This window comes from Felis catus, chromosome D1, assembly GCF_018350175.1.
Source record: "Felis catus isolate Fca126 chromosome D1, F.catus_Fca126_mat1.0, whole genome shotgun sequence".
NCBI lineage: Eukaryota > Metazoa > Chordata > Mammalia > Carnivora > Felidae > Felis > Felis catus.
This window is the reverse complement of record NC_058377.1, coordinates 30766600-30783980: the sequence shown is the minus strand read 5'-3', so window position 1 is coordinate 30783980 and position 17381 is coordinate 30766600. Positions and strand designations below refer to the sequence as shown.

Below are 17381 nucleotides of genomic sequence, written 5' to 3'. Positions count from 1 at the left end.
CCGGCCTTTCCCTTAGTTGACATGGCAGTTACGGCGTTTTGCCAGAATTTGGGGCCAGACGTCCGGTAGAATTAAAAGAACTGCAGATACACTTTGAGTACTTTTTTGTTTGTTTGTTTTCCTTTATTGTTTTAGTTCGATAAACGTTAGGCTACCATCCACATTCGAATATATACAACGTTCGATCGCTGTCTGACAGGGTAAAGGTAGCCCTTTGACACTCACGGGAAATGTCGCTTGATGGGGGGCAAAGGTGACATTTAATACACGAAGGTTCCTGTCTTAAATTCTCTTTAAAGAGTCGTCCCATTAAAAAATATAAGGCGAGAAAAACTCTATTAAGCTTTAACTTAATTATTGACCCCCGCCCCCCAACTTAAAGGGAAACCTAAAAAATCACCCCGTGGAACCTTGGTTCAGTCTACAGTCCCTTATCCGCCCCATTCTTTGCGCATGCGGTAAGAATACCTTGTTCATTGGTTAATAGAGTGGAAACGGCTGAGCGCTATGATTAGTCGATGGGAAATTCCACCACGTTGTGATTGGTCCGTAGGAACGTCTTGGAGCGCGCGCGGGAGCGAGCTTTGAAAGTTGACCACCGCGGTGGCTAGCCGGTTCTTGGGAGATAATGGTGGCTCTGCCGGGCCTTGGGAGTGGCCTGCAGCCCTGGTGCCCGTTGGATCTCAGCCCTGGTGAGAAAACGAGGCCGTGAGTCTCGGGGAGGCCGAGCACTGCGGTGCTCCTCTGCCCGGGCTTGGGGTGGGGGTGGGGCCCTCCTCTTGGCAGACTCTGGGATCTCTAGGTCTGTGCACTCTAGGGCATTGGCAAGCCAGCTCTTGAATAGGGGCTCAACCTAGTAAAGGAACGAAAAAAAGGAGGGGGGGGCTTATATTGTCTGGTCTTTTAGTTCTTTTGCATGTTTTCTCGGCCTTGCTTATTCAGCAAATCTTCACCGACAGCCTCATCCATTTTTGTGGTTTTACATAGCAAATCTATTTCTTCGTTCAGACTTATTTCCTCAAGTTCATGTTCGTTGGTTTAAATGGATGTCTCACAGGCACCTCAAACGTCACATGCGTGAAACTGGATTCCTGAAGCCAGCTAATGGTAGCAGCCAATCCACAAACCTGGGAGTCATAACATTCTTCCTTCATCTTTGATGCTTACAACCACCGGTTGTCCTCCCCTCAGAGATGTCTCTCGGGTCCTCCTTGCTCCTTTTCCTGATGCTGCTGTCCAGCAGCAAGCCCTTATTATGGGCAACCTATGCAATTGAATTATCCAAGCAGCTTTCTCATGCTAACTCTTCCAGCCCATTCCCCGCATCTCTACTGGGGTCACTTTTGAAAACACCAACGTCACCCTGTCAGGTCTTTAAACCTTTAATGTTACCCTTCTATTTGTTAAATAAATACCAAATCTTTGGCATACCCTGTAAGAGCTTTCACCATTCACTGCAGTGTTCTTTTCTAAGAGCTTAACCTTTTGAGTCAAAATAGTGGGTGGGATTGGTTCCATAGCTTACCATCTCTGTATCACTGGGCAAGACGCTTAACCTTGCTAAGCCTTAGTTTCCTTACATGTCAAATGGGGATTAAAATAATATCCACCTCACAGTTTTGTGAAGATTAATTTAATACCTGGCACATAGTAACTGCTGAATACTAATAATGACTCTCCCCCTTCACGCGAAGACTGAGTGCTATAACTATTTTGTTCATTTTTAAACAGGTTATACTTTCTTTCTCTTAGTTCCCTCTGTCTGGGGTGCATTTTTTTTATTTTTTATTTTTTATTTTTTTGTATTTCTTTCCCTGGTAAACTCCCACATTTAGATCCAATTGAAGCAGAATCATTCTTCCCACCTCTGTCATCCTTCCCACCTCTCCCATAATATTTTCTGTTATGCTGTGTAGTGTTTTACATACCTGTTACTGTTTTAACACTGATCCATCGTAAAAATAATAATAGTAGCTATCATTTATTGAAAAAAAAATTTTTTTGAGAGAGAGTACAGGGGAGGGGTGGAGAGAGAGGGGCACAGAGGATCCAAAGCAGGTTTTGTGCTGACAGCAGCGAGCAGCCTGATGTACTCAAACTCACGAACTGTGAGATCATGACCTGAGTTGGACACTCAACTGACTGAGCCACCAAGGCTCCCCTGAATTTTTTCATTTCCTGACACCAGATCTTTTCTTTTTTCATTGAGACTTGGGTAGGTGTAATCCAGAAATAAAGTAAAAATACTGGTATATGTTTAAAATTATGCATATAAAATAAATGGGAGAATATATGAAAGAAAGAGACAGGAAAAGATAGAACGTTTTTAGGAAGAAGATCGTATTAGGAGAATGATTAGGAAAGAGTGAATGAATAATTAAATTGTGGTAAACTGTCAGTTGTTTCACATGTCCCTTTGTGCTTATACGCTTTATTTGGGTTTATTAACTTGATTGTAAGAGTTTCACACAGGGACATCTGAGGCATTCTTTTATTAACCTCTCTTTCTCCAGAATGAACTTATGGGGTAGCCATATCATTAGTGTTTTGATGTGTCATTCCATAAGGCTGTCATATCTAAAATGTGTGTTCCTTCTTGATAATTTCAGAAGATGATCAATCTTTTAGCAGCTGTCAGTTCTGATTTAAAAAATATTTTTTAACCTTTTCTGCTTTCGTTTAATTATGCTACACTTCTATTGTATAATTCTAGGTGAATTATGACTAGTTCCTTTTTTCTTTTTGAACGTGCCTGGTGTCTAAAATGATTGGTGTTTTACTTGTGATAGAAAAGTTATTGATTTCATTGCATTTTCCCACTAGAATGGGTGGACACAGTGTGGGAACTGGATTTTACAGAGACCGAACCTTTGGATCCCAGCATAGAAGCAGAAATCATAGAGTCTGGATTGAATGCATTTATAAAACTATATGAAAGTGTTTTTCCCTTTGCTACTGAAGAACATGGATCTACAGAGGTAAAAAAAAAAAAAAAAAAAAAAATCGAACCAGCCATCTTTAGGTGTTAGAAGTGGAAGATGAAAGTCATTATAATCTGAAGCTTAGCCTTTTTAGTATACAGTTCATAAGGAGTATGGTAAGGATAGCATAAAGAATGTGGTTCGTCTGTTAGAAAATCCTAGTAGCTAATAGCTAAGTCAAGTGGGGAAATTCAGATTTAGGCTTTGGAATGTGAGATTCTGTTAGGAAATTCTTAGAGAGATGTAACGGGTCACTGGAAATGTGAATTGGAAGACTAGGAAAGAAGTGAAGATTTAATAAAATAGATAGAGTCCTCTCAATTCTGAGTCAAGGTGATGGATGAAGTGCAACAATGCATGAGGTCAGGGAGGAAGAGAAGAGGACAGGACAAGTTTAAAAAAGCTGGTTGAGGGTGACCTATAGGTGCACAGTCAGAATGTGGAGAGTGTTGATATGAAGACCAGGAAGTGGCCAGGTATCACGTGCTGCAGAGGTCATGGGCAGGCACAGTCACCCCTCAGAGGTGATTGGATCATCCTTGGTGACCTGTAAGGTCACAGTTACAGGGAAGTGGGGTGGAGCTGAAGTGGCATTAGGAATGAGGAGGTAACTACTATAAAGGTAGGAGGTGATTTCTTCCAGAAGTTTCATGGTGAAAGAATGCAGAGTACTGACAGGATTTTAAATGGGCTCTTCCGTAAAAGTGGCACATGCTAACTAGTGTAGCTAAGCCAAGGCATTACTTGCCATTTTCCCTGTCTTCAGGGGAGCAGCAAGTATAGGGTCTGATTGCTTGAACATCTGTGGGCCTGTGTTTTTTTCAAGGTACTCCAGGATAAATCATATTTAGTTCCCTGCTGTTTGGTTATAGAAATAACCCGTTTCCTTATCATGTGTTTAATTGGCAAAACATGGAACCACGATACAATTAATAAAATAGTGGTTTATAGTCTAGGGTATATTTCCTTTCTCACCTTGGCTACTTATGAAATCTGCTGAGGGAGAAACTTTCAGGTATTTCTTTTCCTGTTCCCGTTGCCCATAGAAATTTACATTTAAGTAAACGGCTCTAATTTCTTCATTTAGTAATTAGAGTGATAAATGATTTTGAGTACATTTAATATAGCTGGATAGGTAACTTCTTTGCTTTGAGTAAACACAAATATAGGCTATCCTAAAGGTCTTAATATAGTTTTTGGCTATGATAATTTCAGAAATCTATATGCTTCAAACCTATCCCCAAATTATTTTGATATCTAATTATTTAAATTTCTTATGTACTTATTTATTTTTATAATTTTGAATACTACATTTTAATTTTTTTTCAATCCCTTAGAAGATAGCAAACATTTAGAATTAGGAGCCAGGTTGGTCTTTTTTTTTTTTTTTTTTTTTAAATAAGGTACTAAATACTTGCAAAAATTAAATAATAGGAGATTTTCCAATTTCTCTAATTATTGGCTTTTATGTTTCTCCCTCCCCACAGAGCATATGGACCTTCTTCATTGAAAACAGTATTTCTCACAGGGCACTGGTGGCATTGTTCTATCACTTTGTTCAAACAGTCCATAAGAAAAGTGTCAGTGTGCAATATCGACAGTATGGCCTTCATGCTGCTGGGCTTTATTTTCTGCTGCTGGAAGTACCAGGTATGTATATATTTGATCATAAGATAAATATATTTTTGTTTTAAATTTCTACATTGTTTTGAACTCTTGTATTTCTTTTTCTCATTTATAAAATGAGGCAGGGGCAACCCATCTTATAGAGTTGTTCTAAAAATTAAATACAGTGAGTCTGTGAAATACATGGCTTGTTATAGGTGTTCAAGAAATGTGTTTCCTTTGTTTCTTTAAATTTTTTTTTTTTTTTTTTTTGGTGTTTATTTATTTTTGAGAGAGACAAAGAATGCAAGTGGGTTAGGGGCAGAGAGAGAGGGAGACACAGAAACAGAAGCAGGCTCCAGGCTCTGAGCTGTCAGCAAAGAGTCTGACGTGGGGCTCGAACTCACGAGCTGTGAGATCATGACCTGAGCCGAAGTCAGACACTCAACCGACTGAGCCACCCAGGCGCCCCAAGCCTCGTTTCTTTAAGTGTGTTTGTTTTGTAATATGCTGTGTCTATAACCTAATACGATTAATATCAGAGGGATAAGGCTGAAGGGGTTTGTTTCCAAGCTATAAGAGCTCCATTCCCACCCACCACCATCTAGTATAAAAACCTGATACCACCCACTCATCTCCTGACTGCCCGTCCAGACTGAGAAAGACTGCTGGAGAGTCATTGTGTTATATATATATCTCTCTCCTATGCAGATATGGAAAAATAGGTTAAAACCATTCTAATAAAGAAAACATGAGAATAGCTAGTAATGCTTGATGAAGGAAAGCACAGGAAAGGAGTCTATTTATGAGCACTGTTCTACTTCCCTTATTGTCAGAGCGCTCAGGGACTGTTCCTCCTGTGCGCAATAAAGGAGTCCCTTGTACACACCCCAAACCTAAGGTAAGAGAGGCTGGAACAGAGGGAGATGTGGCTGGAGAACCTAAAGTTCATATAGACAAGAAAATCACAAGATTAGTCAGCATTTATGCTGCTTGTCATAGTTTACACAAGTTCATTTGTAATGAATGTTAAGGATTTATTCCATGTGATTGGGAATTGGTAAAAAGACATATAAAGCCTTGGACATTAATTTATATTATTGTTAAAGCTCCCAATCATGTCTTTTGAAATAAGTTCCTAAAGACTTTAGTTGCTAAGCAATATCTCAGTTGGAACTGAGTTGTCTCACAGAAGAGTGGTGATTTTAGGAACCCAGTTTTACTCTTCTCTTCCCTTGCTAGATGCAGATCCTTCTGATTAAGGTTGAGATTTATGCCAAAGCAAAGAGTGTTGTTCATTATTGGCTACTTGCATCTTTCCAGAGAGTGTTTTTGCTAATTACCTTCTGTTTTTAAATGTTTCTAGATTATGGTTGGGATGCTGTTGATACTTAATTTTTAATCATAGTGTGTTCTTTTTCAAGATGTTTTCGTTATTCTGGGTCCCTTTTATTTCCATGTGAATTGTAGGAGTTACATGTCAATTTCTGCCCAAAAAAAGGCTTCTACGATTTTGACAGTTACTGCACTGAATTTATAGATCAATTTGGGGAGTATTGCCATCTTAACAACATTACGTCTTCTGATCCATGAACACAGGATGTCTTTCCATTTAGGTCTTCTCTAATTTGTTTCAATGACATTTTATACTTTCCAACGTACACTTACTTGGTTAAACTTATACCTAAGTATTTTATTCTTTTCCGTGCTATTGTAGATGAAATTGTTTTCTCAATTTCATTTTCAGATTGTTTACTGGTAGTGTGTAGAAGTACAATTTATCTACTTATTTATTATTTAAGTATAGTCAATATACAACGTTATGTTAATTTTAGGTGTACAATATAGTGTTTGGATAAGTCTGTATGAAAAGTCTGTACCTTATGCTATGCTCACCACAAGTGAGGCTATCATCTGTCACCACTCAATGCTGTCACAGTACCATTGAGTATATTCCCTGTGCTGTGCATTTTATCCCCATAACTTACTCATTCTGTAACTGGAAGCCTGTACCTTCCACTTCCCCTCACCCATTTTGCCCATCTCCCAACCCCTCTCCCCTTTACCAACTACCAGTTTGTTCTCTGTGTTTATGGGTTGTTTCAGCTTTTTTTGTTTGTTTTGTGTTTAGTTTTCACTTATATGTGAAATCATATGATATTTGTCTGACATTTCTTTTTTATTTTTTTGTTTTTAACATTTATTGATTTTTGAGAGACAGAGACAGTGTGAGCAGGGGAAGGGCAGAGAGAGAGGGAGACACAGAATCTGAAGCAGGCTCCAGGCTCCAAGCTGTAAGCACAGAGCCCAACCCGAGTCTCGAACTCACAGACCACGAGTTCATGACCTAAGCCAAAGTCAGACGCTTAACCCACTGAGCCACCCAGGCTTCCCGTTGTCTGACTTATTTCATTTAGCACATACCCTCTAGGTCCATCTGTGTTGTTGCAAAAGGCAAGATTTCATTCTTTTTTATAGCTGAGTAATATTCCATTACTTCCATCTCACATCTTTATCCATTCATCTATTGATGGAATCTTAGATTGCTTCCATGTCTTGACTATTGTAAATAATGCTGCAGTGAACATAGGGGTGCATTTATATTTTTGATTTAGTGTTTTTCTTTGGATAGATACCCAGTAGTGGAATTACTGGATTGTAGGGTATGTCAATTTTTAATTTTATGAGGAACTTCTGTGCTATTTCCTTTCCATGGTGGCTGTACCAATATTACCACCAATAGTGCATGAGGATTCCTTTCTCTCCACATCCTCGCCAACATTTGTCATTTCTTGTCTTTTTGATTTTAGTCATTCTGGCAGGTGTGAGGTTATATCTCATTGTGGTTTTAATTTGCATTTCCCTGATGATTAGTATTTTTGAACTTCTTTTCATGTGCCTGTTGGCCATTTGTATGTCTTTTTTGGAAAACTGTCTATTCAGGTCTTCTGCCTTTTGTAAATCAGAAAAGTACAGTTGATTTTTTATTACTGATCTCATACCCTGCAACTTTGCTGAACTCATTTATTGTTACTAATAAGATTTTCTATATATAAGATTATGTTGCTTGTAAGTAGACATAATTTTACTTCTTTTCCAGTTTGGGTGCCTTTTATTTCTTTTTCTTCCCTAATTGCCCTGGTTAGGTCCTCCAGTATAGTACTGAGCAGAAGTCAGGAGGTGGGCATCTTGTCTTGTTCCTGATCTCAGAAGGAAAACTTTCAGTATTTTGTCCTTAAGTATATGTTATTTGCTGTGATTGTTGTAAGAATCACCTTTATGAGATTGTTGTTCCTAGTTTGTTGAATGTTTTATTATGAAAGGATATTAGATTTTGTTATTTGCTTTTTTGTATCTGTGGAATGGTCTTGTGGTTCTTTATTCCAATAATAGAATGTATTATGTTGATAGATTTTCATGTTAAACTAGTTTTGCATTTCCTTGATGATAGTGTATAACCTTTTTATGTGTTGTCAGATTTTGTTAGCTAATATTTTATTGAAGATTTTGCATCTGTATTCATAAAGGGCATTCTTTTTTTGATATGCCTTTGTCTGGCCTGGGTTTCAGGATACCAGTCTCATAGAATGAGTTGGGTAGTGTTCTTGCCTTTTTTATATTTTGGAAGTATGTGAAGAACTGGTTGTTCTTCTGCCTTAAATTTTTGGTAGAATTCAATAATGAAGTCATGTAGGCATGCAGTTTGCTTGGAAATATTTTTGTTTGCAGAATCTGTAGTGATATGTCTTCTTTCATGTCTGATTGATAATTTGTATTCCTTTTGTTGTTGTTTTCATCCCTGTAGATAGAGGTTTATTAATTGTATTCATCATTTCAAAGAACCACTTTTGATGTTATTGATTATACTCTATTCTTTGTCCATTTCTTATTTCAGTGATTTTGGTCTTTTATTGCCTTCCATCTTACTTTGGTTTAATTTGCTTTTATTCTGATTTCTTAAGGTGGTTGCTTAGATCTTTGTTCTTGCTTACTTCTCTTATCTGGCAAATTTCCCTATGTACTGCTTTATCTGCACCCTGCAAATTCTGATGATTTGTTTTCATTATCATTGAAGCCAAAGCAGTTTTCTGATTTTTCTTGTGATTTCTCCTTACACCTCTGAGTTATTTAATAGTGTATCCAATTTCCAAATATTTGAGGACTATCCTGAAATGTTATTACAGGGCTTAGGGGTACTGACCTCTCCCGCAGTCAAAAATCCCTGTGTAAGTCTTGACTCCCCATAACTTAACTAATAGCTTACTGTTGACCAGAAGCCTTACCAATAACATAAACAGTCAATTAACACATATTATTGTGTATTTATTTTATACTATTTTCTTACAATACAGTAAGCTAAATAAAAGAAAATGTTATAAAGAAAATCATAAAGAAAACACATTACAGTACTATACTGTATTTATCGGTACCATAAGTTTACATTATTTCTTTACAAGATGAATTGTCTTGCTGTGAGTACCTATATCAGTGTTGTCTTATGGGATACAAAACACTTTAGGTGTTATATGTATTATTAACATTAGACAAAAAAATAAAAAGATAACATGAAAAAGGAATTCATATTTATTTATAGGTATAACGATTCATGCATTGATAAGAAGCAGCAAAATGATTGCTTTATGGTAGTGTAGTATAAGATTAGTTCATGGGGTCCTGGGCTATACACTAATGAACGAATCATTATGAAGTTTTTATGGCATACAGTATTACAGCTGTATTCATAATGCTGCATTGGAAACATTGTTACATTAAAAAAAAAAAAAAAACCACCTGTGATGATAGGCTGATACACAGTTTCTTCAGTTACCAGAGAAAAAGAGATACTATATAGTAATGTAACTCTTTGAAACTGAAGTTCTTTTTTTTTGTTTTTAAGTTTATTTTGAGAGAGAGAGTGAGAGAGCACATGGGGGACCAGTGGGAGGGACGGAGAGAGAGAGAACAAATTCCAAGCAGGCTCTGCACCGACAGTGTGTTAGCCCAGTGTAGGACTCAAACTCACGAACCATGAGATCATGACGCAAGCTGAGATCAAAAGTTGGATGCTTAACCAACTGAGTCACCCAGGCTCCCCTGAAACTAAAGTTCTTTCTAAAGTTTATTTATTTTGAGAGAGAGCGAGAGAGCGAGCAGGAGAGGGGCAGGGAGAGAGGGAGAGAGAGAATCCCAAGCAGGCCCTGCACTGTCAGTGTGGAGCTTGACATGGGGCTGAAATTCCCAAACCATGAGATCATGACCTGAGCCAAAATAAGAGTTGGATGCTGAACCAACTGAGCCACCCAGGTACCCCTAAAGTTCTAAAACAGTAAGAAAATTAACATATTGTTAATTTTATGTTAAATATCACTCACCTTATACCTATGTAAGAATAGGCTGTCCACTTCTACTCAAATCTTGCACATGGTGTCCTACACCGTGAATACTTAGGTAATGATGATGAGAACACAGAAACACCTTGTATAGTTCTTGCTGTACACTTATTAGATGTTCACACAAAGATAACACATGCACAGCAGATAAGATCACTGACTGTACAGCATGATGATTATTTGTTGTTCATTAAGTAGAAGTGGACCATCAGAAAGGTCTTTATCGTCGTCTTCATGTTGAGTAGGCTGAGGAGGAGGAGAACGAGCTGGGGTTGGTCTTGCTGTCTCAGAGGTGGAAAGAGAGGTACACACAGGGTCATTTCACAGAAATACATTGTAATTGGTCTGAATTTTTGCTTTTTCATTTCTCTAAAAATGTTTCTGTATGGTACCAATCCTTTATCCATCATTTGTTGTAGTTTCAGTGCCCATATCATAGAAGAGTCCATGTAATAAAAGAAAGGAGTGAAAAGCAGTCTTAAATGATCAGAACCTTCTGCTAGATTGTCTAACATCGATTTGTTTTCTGGCACTTCTTCTTTTTTTTTTTTTTTTTAATGTTTATTTATTTTGATAGAGACAACATGAGCAGAGTAGAGGCAGAGAGAGAGAGAGGGAGAGACAGAATCGCAAGTAAGCTCTGCACTATTGGTGCAGAGCCCGAAGCAGGGCTTCATCCCACGAACCATGAGATCATGACCTGAGATGAAATCAAGAGTCAGACACCTAACTGACTGGAGCTACCCGGGCACCCCTGTTAGTGTCTTCTTTCTCATTGTCTGGCACTGGTTCAGAGGCACATCATCTTCTGTTCATTCCTGTGGTGTTGTGCCTGTTAGCTCTTGAATTTCTCCAAGATCTATATCTTGAACCCCCCCCCCCCCACACACACACATTTTTTTGCCATATCCACAATCTCTTTCATGATTTCCTTGATCGGCTCTGTCATAAGTCCTGTGAAGTCATACACAAAATGTGGACACAGTTTTTTCCAGCAGGAATTTATTGTTTGGAGCTGGATGGCTTTCATGGCTTCTTCCATAACAACAGTGGCATCTTCAGTGGTGTAATCCTTCTAGACTTCGATGGTGTGCCCTCTGTCAGGATTGTCTTCCATAGGGTTGACAGTCCTTTCCATGGAGTACTGTGTGTAATGAACCTTAAAAGTCTTTATGACTCCCTATCTAGAGATTGTATTAGAGATGTGTCTGGGGGCAAGTAGATCCCTGCCTTTTGTCTTGAACTCATGGGGTTCTGGGTGGCCAAGGGCTTTGTCCAATATCAAAAGAACTTTAAAAGGCAGTCGTTTATTGGCAGGGTACTTCCTGACTTCAGGGACAAAGCATCAATGGAACCAATCCAAAAAATGGGTTCTCATTATCTAGGCCTTCTTGTTTTAAAACCAAAGGACTGTCAACTAGTGTTTATCTTTTCCCTTCAAGGCTCTAGGGTTAGCAGCTATATAGAAAAGTGCAGTCTTGATCATAAACCTGACTGCATTTGCACAAAACAGTAGAGCTAACCTATCCCTTCCTACCTTAAATCCTGGTGTTTGCTTCTCTCCCTCAACTAATAAATGTCCTTTGTGATGTTTTTCTCCAGAATCAGGCACTTTTGTCTGCATTAAAAACTTGTTCAGGCAGATGTCCTTTCTCCTCAGTGATTTTCTTAAAGGTGTCTGGGAACTTGTCTGCTTGCCTTTTGGTTGGTGGAAGCTGTTTCTCCTGTTATCATGACACTTTTTTAAGCCAAATCTCTTTCTAAAGTTATCAAACCATCCTTTGCTGACATTAAATTCTCTTACTTTAGATCCTTCACCTTCCTTTTGCTTTAAGTTGTCATATAATGACTTTGCTTTTTCTTGAATCATATAGGTATAGCTTTCTAATAACAATCCTACACCCACATAAAGCTGCACTTTCTTTTCTTTTCTTTTTTTTTAATGTTTATTTTGAGAAAGAGAGAGAGCACAAGCAGGGGGGTTGCGGAGAGGGAGAGAAACAGAGAATCCGAAGCAGGCTCTGTGCTGTCAGTGCAGGAGAGAGACAGAATCCGAAGTCAGGCTACTCCTTGTAATGTCGTGAATTCTCTTTGTTTCTTGTGAGCACTTCACTAGTGGCACTTCGTATGGGCTCCATGGTGTTGTTCACAGTTTGCAGCACTAGACTAAACACAGTGAAAAATACTCAAAAACTGCGAGAGATCACTTTTTCCTGCAATACACAGTTTACTGTAGAGACAATCTGCTTATACTGAGATGATTAGCATCAAATGGTGTTAAGTGGGTACCCACAGTATTCAAGCTCATTGCAATATGAACGGGAGGTGGCTATAAAATTATGACAGTAGTACAGTAGCTGTATGCCATTATAACTTAACACTGCATTTTTATGTTTATATTTCTCTCAACCATGCATTCTACCACATACAGCCTGTAAGTGTTGTGTGTGTAAGTTTTGATAAACTTTAACTTTTATGATAGATTTGTATGTATTTCATGGTAGTAAATTATAAAACAGACTAGTGTCTACATATACTCAATGCATTAATGGCATCCTTTTTTAAAAATTCTTTTTATTTTTGGGACACCTGGGTGACTTAATCAGTTAAGCATCCAGCTCTTGGTTTTGGCTCAGTTCATGTGTGATCGCGTGGTTTCAAGAGTTTGGGGCCCGCGTCAGGCTCTGCACTGGCAGCGTGGAACTTGCTTGGGATTGTCTCTCTCTCCCTCTCTCTCTGCCCTTCCCCCACTTGCACTGTCTCTGTCTTTCTCAAATACGTAAACTTAAAAAAAAAAAAAAGACAAATCTAACCCACTTTTATTCTTTATGAATAGGCAGTGTAGCCAATCAAGTATTCCACCAGGTGATGTTTGACAAATGTATTCAGATTCTAAAGAAGAGTTGGCCTCAGGAATCTAACTTGAATCGGAAAAGAAAGAAAGAACAGCCTAAGAACACTGAGGCTAATCCAAGAGGAAATAGGAAAAGAGGAAAGCCACCCAGGAAAGAAGATATTGAGGTAAGAAGTAAATAGAATAATAAAATGTATCTGTACCAACACATGATTGTTATATAAGAGTTAACTTTATATTAAAATATGGTTTCAGGCATTGTGATTATAACCAAATGATCCTAAAGCATCATCAGGTTTCCAGTGTGACTTTAAGTTGCTTCTCAGGCTTCATTTACTGCTGAGAATATATATCTCTACCTTTCCATCTTTCCAGCCTCCCCATAATCTCTCCCCAGCCTTGTTCCCAGGTATGCTTGACAACATCCGAACATGTATATTTGCACATCATCTGTTGTCATCAGAGAGGATGGTTGAAGTATCCTGAGGACTCATGTCCATAAGAGCATAATGGAATAACATTAATTCCAAATTCTTGTGTGCTGACTAGGTAGAGAAAACTTCCAAGAAACATAAGAATTCCCATTGACACAAAAATGCAGAGCTCAAAACTACTGTACAGTCATCTAGTCCAATGATTTACTGTTCTGGCTGTGGAGACAGAGCAGTTAAGGGACCCGATCAGGGTCCCATAACCTCAGAAGCTCAGCAACCACCTGGAGTTTAACGGACTTGATCTGAGTACATTGAAAACCATTGGACAAAGTGTTAGGCATTACTATGCAGTCACTTATATATTGCTTTATAATCTAGGTGGATGAACTAGAAGAACAGGAAGATGAGGAAAGTATTTGCTTTTCTGCCCGAGACCTTTGTCAAATTCGAAATGCCATCTTTCACCTATTGAAGAATTTTTTACGGCTTCTGTCCAAGTTTTCCCTGAAAGAAAAGCCACAGTGTATACAGAATTGTATAGAAGTAAGTGAGAATTCCAAAAATCCTTGGGGCAACCTCAGAAGGGCAGAGATGATGGCTAATACTTAATGAATAGGAATAATTAGGCCTCTTCTTCTATTTTCTAGGTCTTTGTTGCATTAACTAATTTTGAACCAGTTCTTCATGAATTTCATGTTACACAGGCCAGGTGAGGCTCTCATTCTTCCAATGCTGAAATTTAAATGTAGTGTAATAAATTTTGATCTCACAGAAGTATAAATGCTATTTTATCCTAATTGGCACATAGATAGAGTTTATTCATTTGGATGTGGTTGATTATAGGGTTAGTGAATATTCCAAATAAAATCATATCCGTTAACTAATCTTCTGTCTTTTTCTTTAGAAGCCTTAACCAAGCAAAGTACATACCAGAACTGGCCTATCATGGATTGTATTTGCTATGCTCCCCAATTCATGGAGAGGGAGATAAGGTAAAGGAGACAAGGACTTAATTTAGTTCCTAGTTGAATTGAAAGAATCTGAATCATAATGGAAAACCATTGGCAGCATTTGATGTGATGTCATTTTAACTAGGTCATTTTCACGACTCTGTATCATGTGTAGCATAAAAAACATCACCACTTCTATTTGCTGCCTATTCTTCATAACCAAACTGATATTCAAATACTTGGAGGCCATGGCAAATTATTGTTAGGTTTCATACATAAAAAATGGTTCCAGTGTAGATTAGGTAGGAAGAACACTGAACAGGGTGTTATATTTAGAGAAATAGTTACCAGGTTGTTCTGAAAAGACTAGACAGTCATGGAATTTTCAAGTTTTCCTTGGCAATGCTTGGCAAGTTTCATGTGCACTTCAGTATTTCTAAAATGTTTATATCATTTTAGTTGAGAATTCTACAGAAATATTACTAGTTATCATTCCTGGTTAGTATTCATATGTGGATTTTGCCCCTTGAGCTGCCTTATCAGTATCACTATCTAAACATTGGAGTCAAGGATGTTTTAGCATTATGGTGTTAATACACTTGTATATCATTAATAAAACAAGATCATGCCAAAAATGTGATAGACTGAAGTCATATGACTTTTGGTGGCTGTGCTATACATAATTTCTAGGGCGAGTTACATGGTGGTTAATAAGAAGGTTTGAGGCTCTCGGGCCAGGTTTTGTACACCTGTGTTTCAATTCTGGCTCCACCCTGTCTAGCTGTGTATTCTTGTATGAGGTACTCAGCCTTTCCAAAGCCTCAATCTTCTTAGGTGTGTCAGGAGGAGTAAATGAAAGAATGCCCTTCAGATGTGGAGCATAATGCTTGTTGTTTAGAAAATGTGCTATATTTTATAATTTATTATACCGTTACCATTTCTGTGTTTAAAGTATGGCTGTGTTAGAACTCACATGAATGCTTTCAATTTCCATGCTCTTGATAACATTGGAAAGATTAGCTGGATTGGGAAATTTATGCCTTTAGGTCCACAGTGCCTCTAAAGATGTAGGATTTTTTTAATTGTGAAAGTATTGACTTGATGTTAGACAATGTCGGGTTCAGCCAGACTTTTAATCACTTGACTTTGGGCAGTTCACCTTTGGAATCTCTTTTATTAGGTGTAAAGTGGAAATAATAATACATATGAAGTAGGAATGCCTTGCTTACCTCCTGCAGTTTTTGTGAGGTTTAAGATCAAATATAGTAAAATCTAGTAATACATATGAACTTAACACAATGCCTGCCACATATTTGGTTTTCAGTACATGTTTTATTTACAGAATGAATGAATTGGTTAGGTGAGTAAATTATATGAGAAATGTTGGAAGGTGCAGTGTAAACTTCAGGAAAATTCAAGTGTAAAGTATTCTTGTTTCTGTAAGAGATTCTGTGAGAGATTATCAGTAGCATTTTTTTGCCATTTAGAAGTGACAATTAATTCTCTATTTGCCCTAATTTCAGGGCTGCAGTTTGAGAGGGTGAGGAGAGAAACTAAATGATATTCCTGTCATTATCTATAAGCAGTGTTTTCATACTGTTTTCTTCATGTGTTGATTGAATACTTGGTAATTGTCCAAGAAACATTTCCGGTGGTCACCCAAAAGCTGTGTTAATCTGACTTATCTTCTTGGAATGGTTTACTGTGGTCTGCATGTCTATCTTTGAGGCCCTTGAATTCTCAATCATGCCTTAAATAGAATTTTCTTCTCTTCCAGGTTATAGGTTGTGTTTTCCATCAAATGCTAAATGTGATATTAATGGTAGAAGCAGGCGAAGGAGCCCATCGTGCTCCCCTTACTGTTACATCACCAGTGATCAACAGTAGAAACCAGGCAGTGCAGTTCATCAGGTGAAGCACAGACAGCTTGGCATTTTACTCTATCACTCTCCCTTAAGTCTTCTGGGCCCTGTATTACCGAGGTTACTGACACCTATGGAAACTAACAGATTTCTGTCCTGTTGTGGTTTTGGGATCAAAGTAAAGTACCTCAGAGCTCCTGTGGTTCATGTGGTCTGGGTCACTGTTGGTAGCCTTTGCACTGGGGCTTTGTTGAGGGATACAGAATCTAATTCATGGGCTAGCACCAGCCTCCAGCTTGATTCCCACCAGCCTGTAAGGCCAGGCACTGAGCAATGACAGTTATTTCTTTTATGTTTTATCATTGCCTCGGTGTTTGCCTCTCTTACAGGTCTGTCTTGTTTTTCCCTTTTCTATTTCTGTCTTCCCTGTGTCTCTTTCTTTTTGTTCCTTTGCACTTTTTCTTGTTTCTTCTCACTTTTCCATCCCCCCTCCCCCTACAGGCAGTACTTCCTAAAGGGAAGAATTAAGTTGATTTTTACTTCTCTAGTAATAATTGATAGAGCAGTTTTCTCTCATGAATCACTTAGCTTCACCTAAAAACTTCTGTGTCTCAGCTTTATTGGGGAAAACATATTTGCTATGTCATTGGCTTTTCTTTCCCTCCTTCATTGAATATTTGGCATGCAATGTGGAGGGAGTGGAATGAAGTGGTAAGTATATGAGAGTGTGTATATGCCTGCCAGTATTCAAGGAATGCAGTGTTGTTGGAGATACGGGGTGTGGTTGGTGGAATCCAGGTATAGACTGTCACGTGATCATTGTGCAACTATCTCTTGCTAGGTGTATTTTTATTTTATTTTGACTACAGATTTTTTAAACCTTAACTACATAAGATACTTTTGGTTCTTCCATTAACAGTTTATAATGTCTCCAAGTTCAGTAGTATACATCCAGTGGTACAGATAAACTTAGCATAAAGATGGGTCACATCTGGGCATTATGTAATCTTGGGTTAAAGTTTGGCAGGTACTGTTACAAATCCAATGAAATAGTAGCATTTCACCGAACTACCACACGGTGGTGCTGTGTCTTAATCTATTATTTACCCTGAAAGGATATACTGTATTTCAGTATTAATGTGAAGTTCAATAAATAGTCAAAAGAGTCATTCAAAAATTACAAATTTGCTCCTCTCTGACTGTAGTTGTCTGCTTGGCACCAGCTCTCTAAAACCATACATGGGACGTGGTGAATGGTTTTCTGCTGTGACACTCTGTATTCTTTATTCACTGAGGCATTGTTTG

At 38.2% G+C, this 17381-nt stretch overlaps 1 protein-coding gene across 5 annotated transcripts in view; it reads left to right on the top strand.

Annotated features, from left to right (window-relative positions):
• Positions 1-553: 553 nt before the first annotated feature.
• The window catches only part of NCAPD3 (non-SMC condensin II complex subunit D3), a 66218-nt gene continuing 49390 nt past the window's right edge, over positions 554-17381 (top strand). For 3 of the 5 annotated variants that reach the window (XM_023239309.2, XM_023239310.2, XM_011286469.4), the window contains exons 1-8: positions 554-692; positions 2824-2978; positions 4469-4631; positions 12813-12997; positions 13643-13807; positions 13912-13973; positions 14169-14256; positions 15992-16125. In XM_023239309.2, the coding sequence (XP_023095077.1) occupies positions 629-692; positions 2824-2978; positions 4469-4631; positions 12813-12997; positions 13643-13807; positions 13912-13973; positions 14169-14256; positions 15992-16125 (1016 nt within the window). In that variant the 5' untranslated portion in view covers positions 554-628. The remainder of the gene's footprint in view (positions 693-2823; positions 2979-4468; positions 4632-12812; positions 12998-13642; positions 13808-13911; positions 13974-14168; positions 14257-15991; positions 16126-17381) is intronic. The other 2 variants (XM_045038544.1, XM_045038545.1) reach the window with 2 other exon arrangements.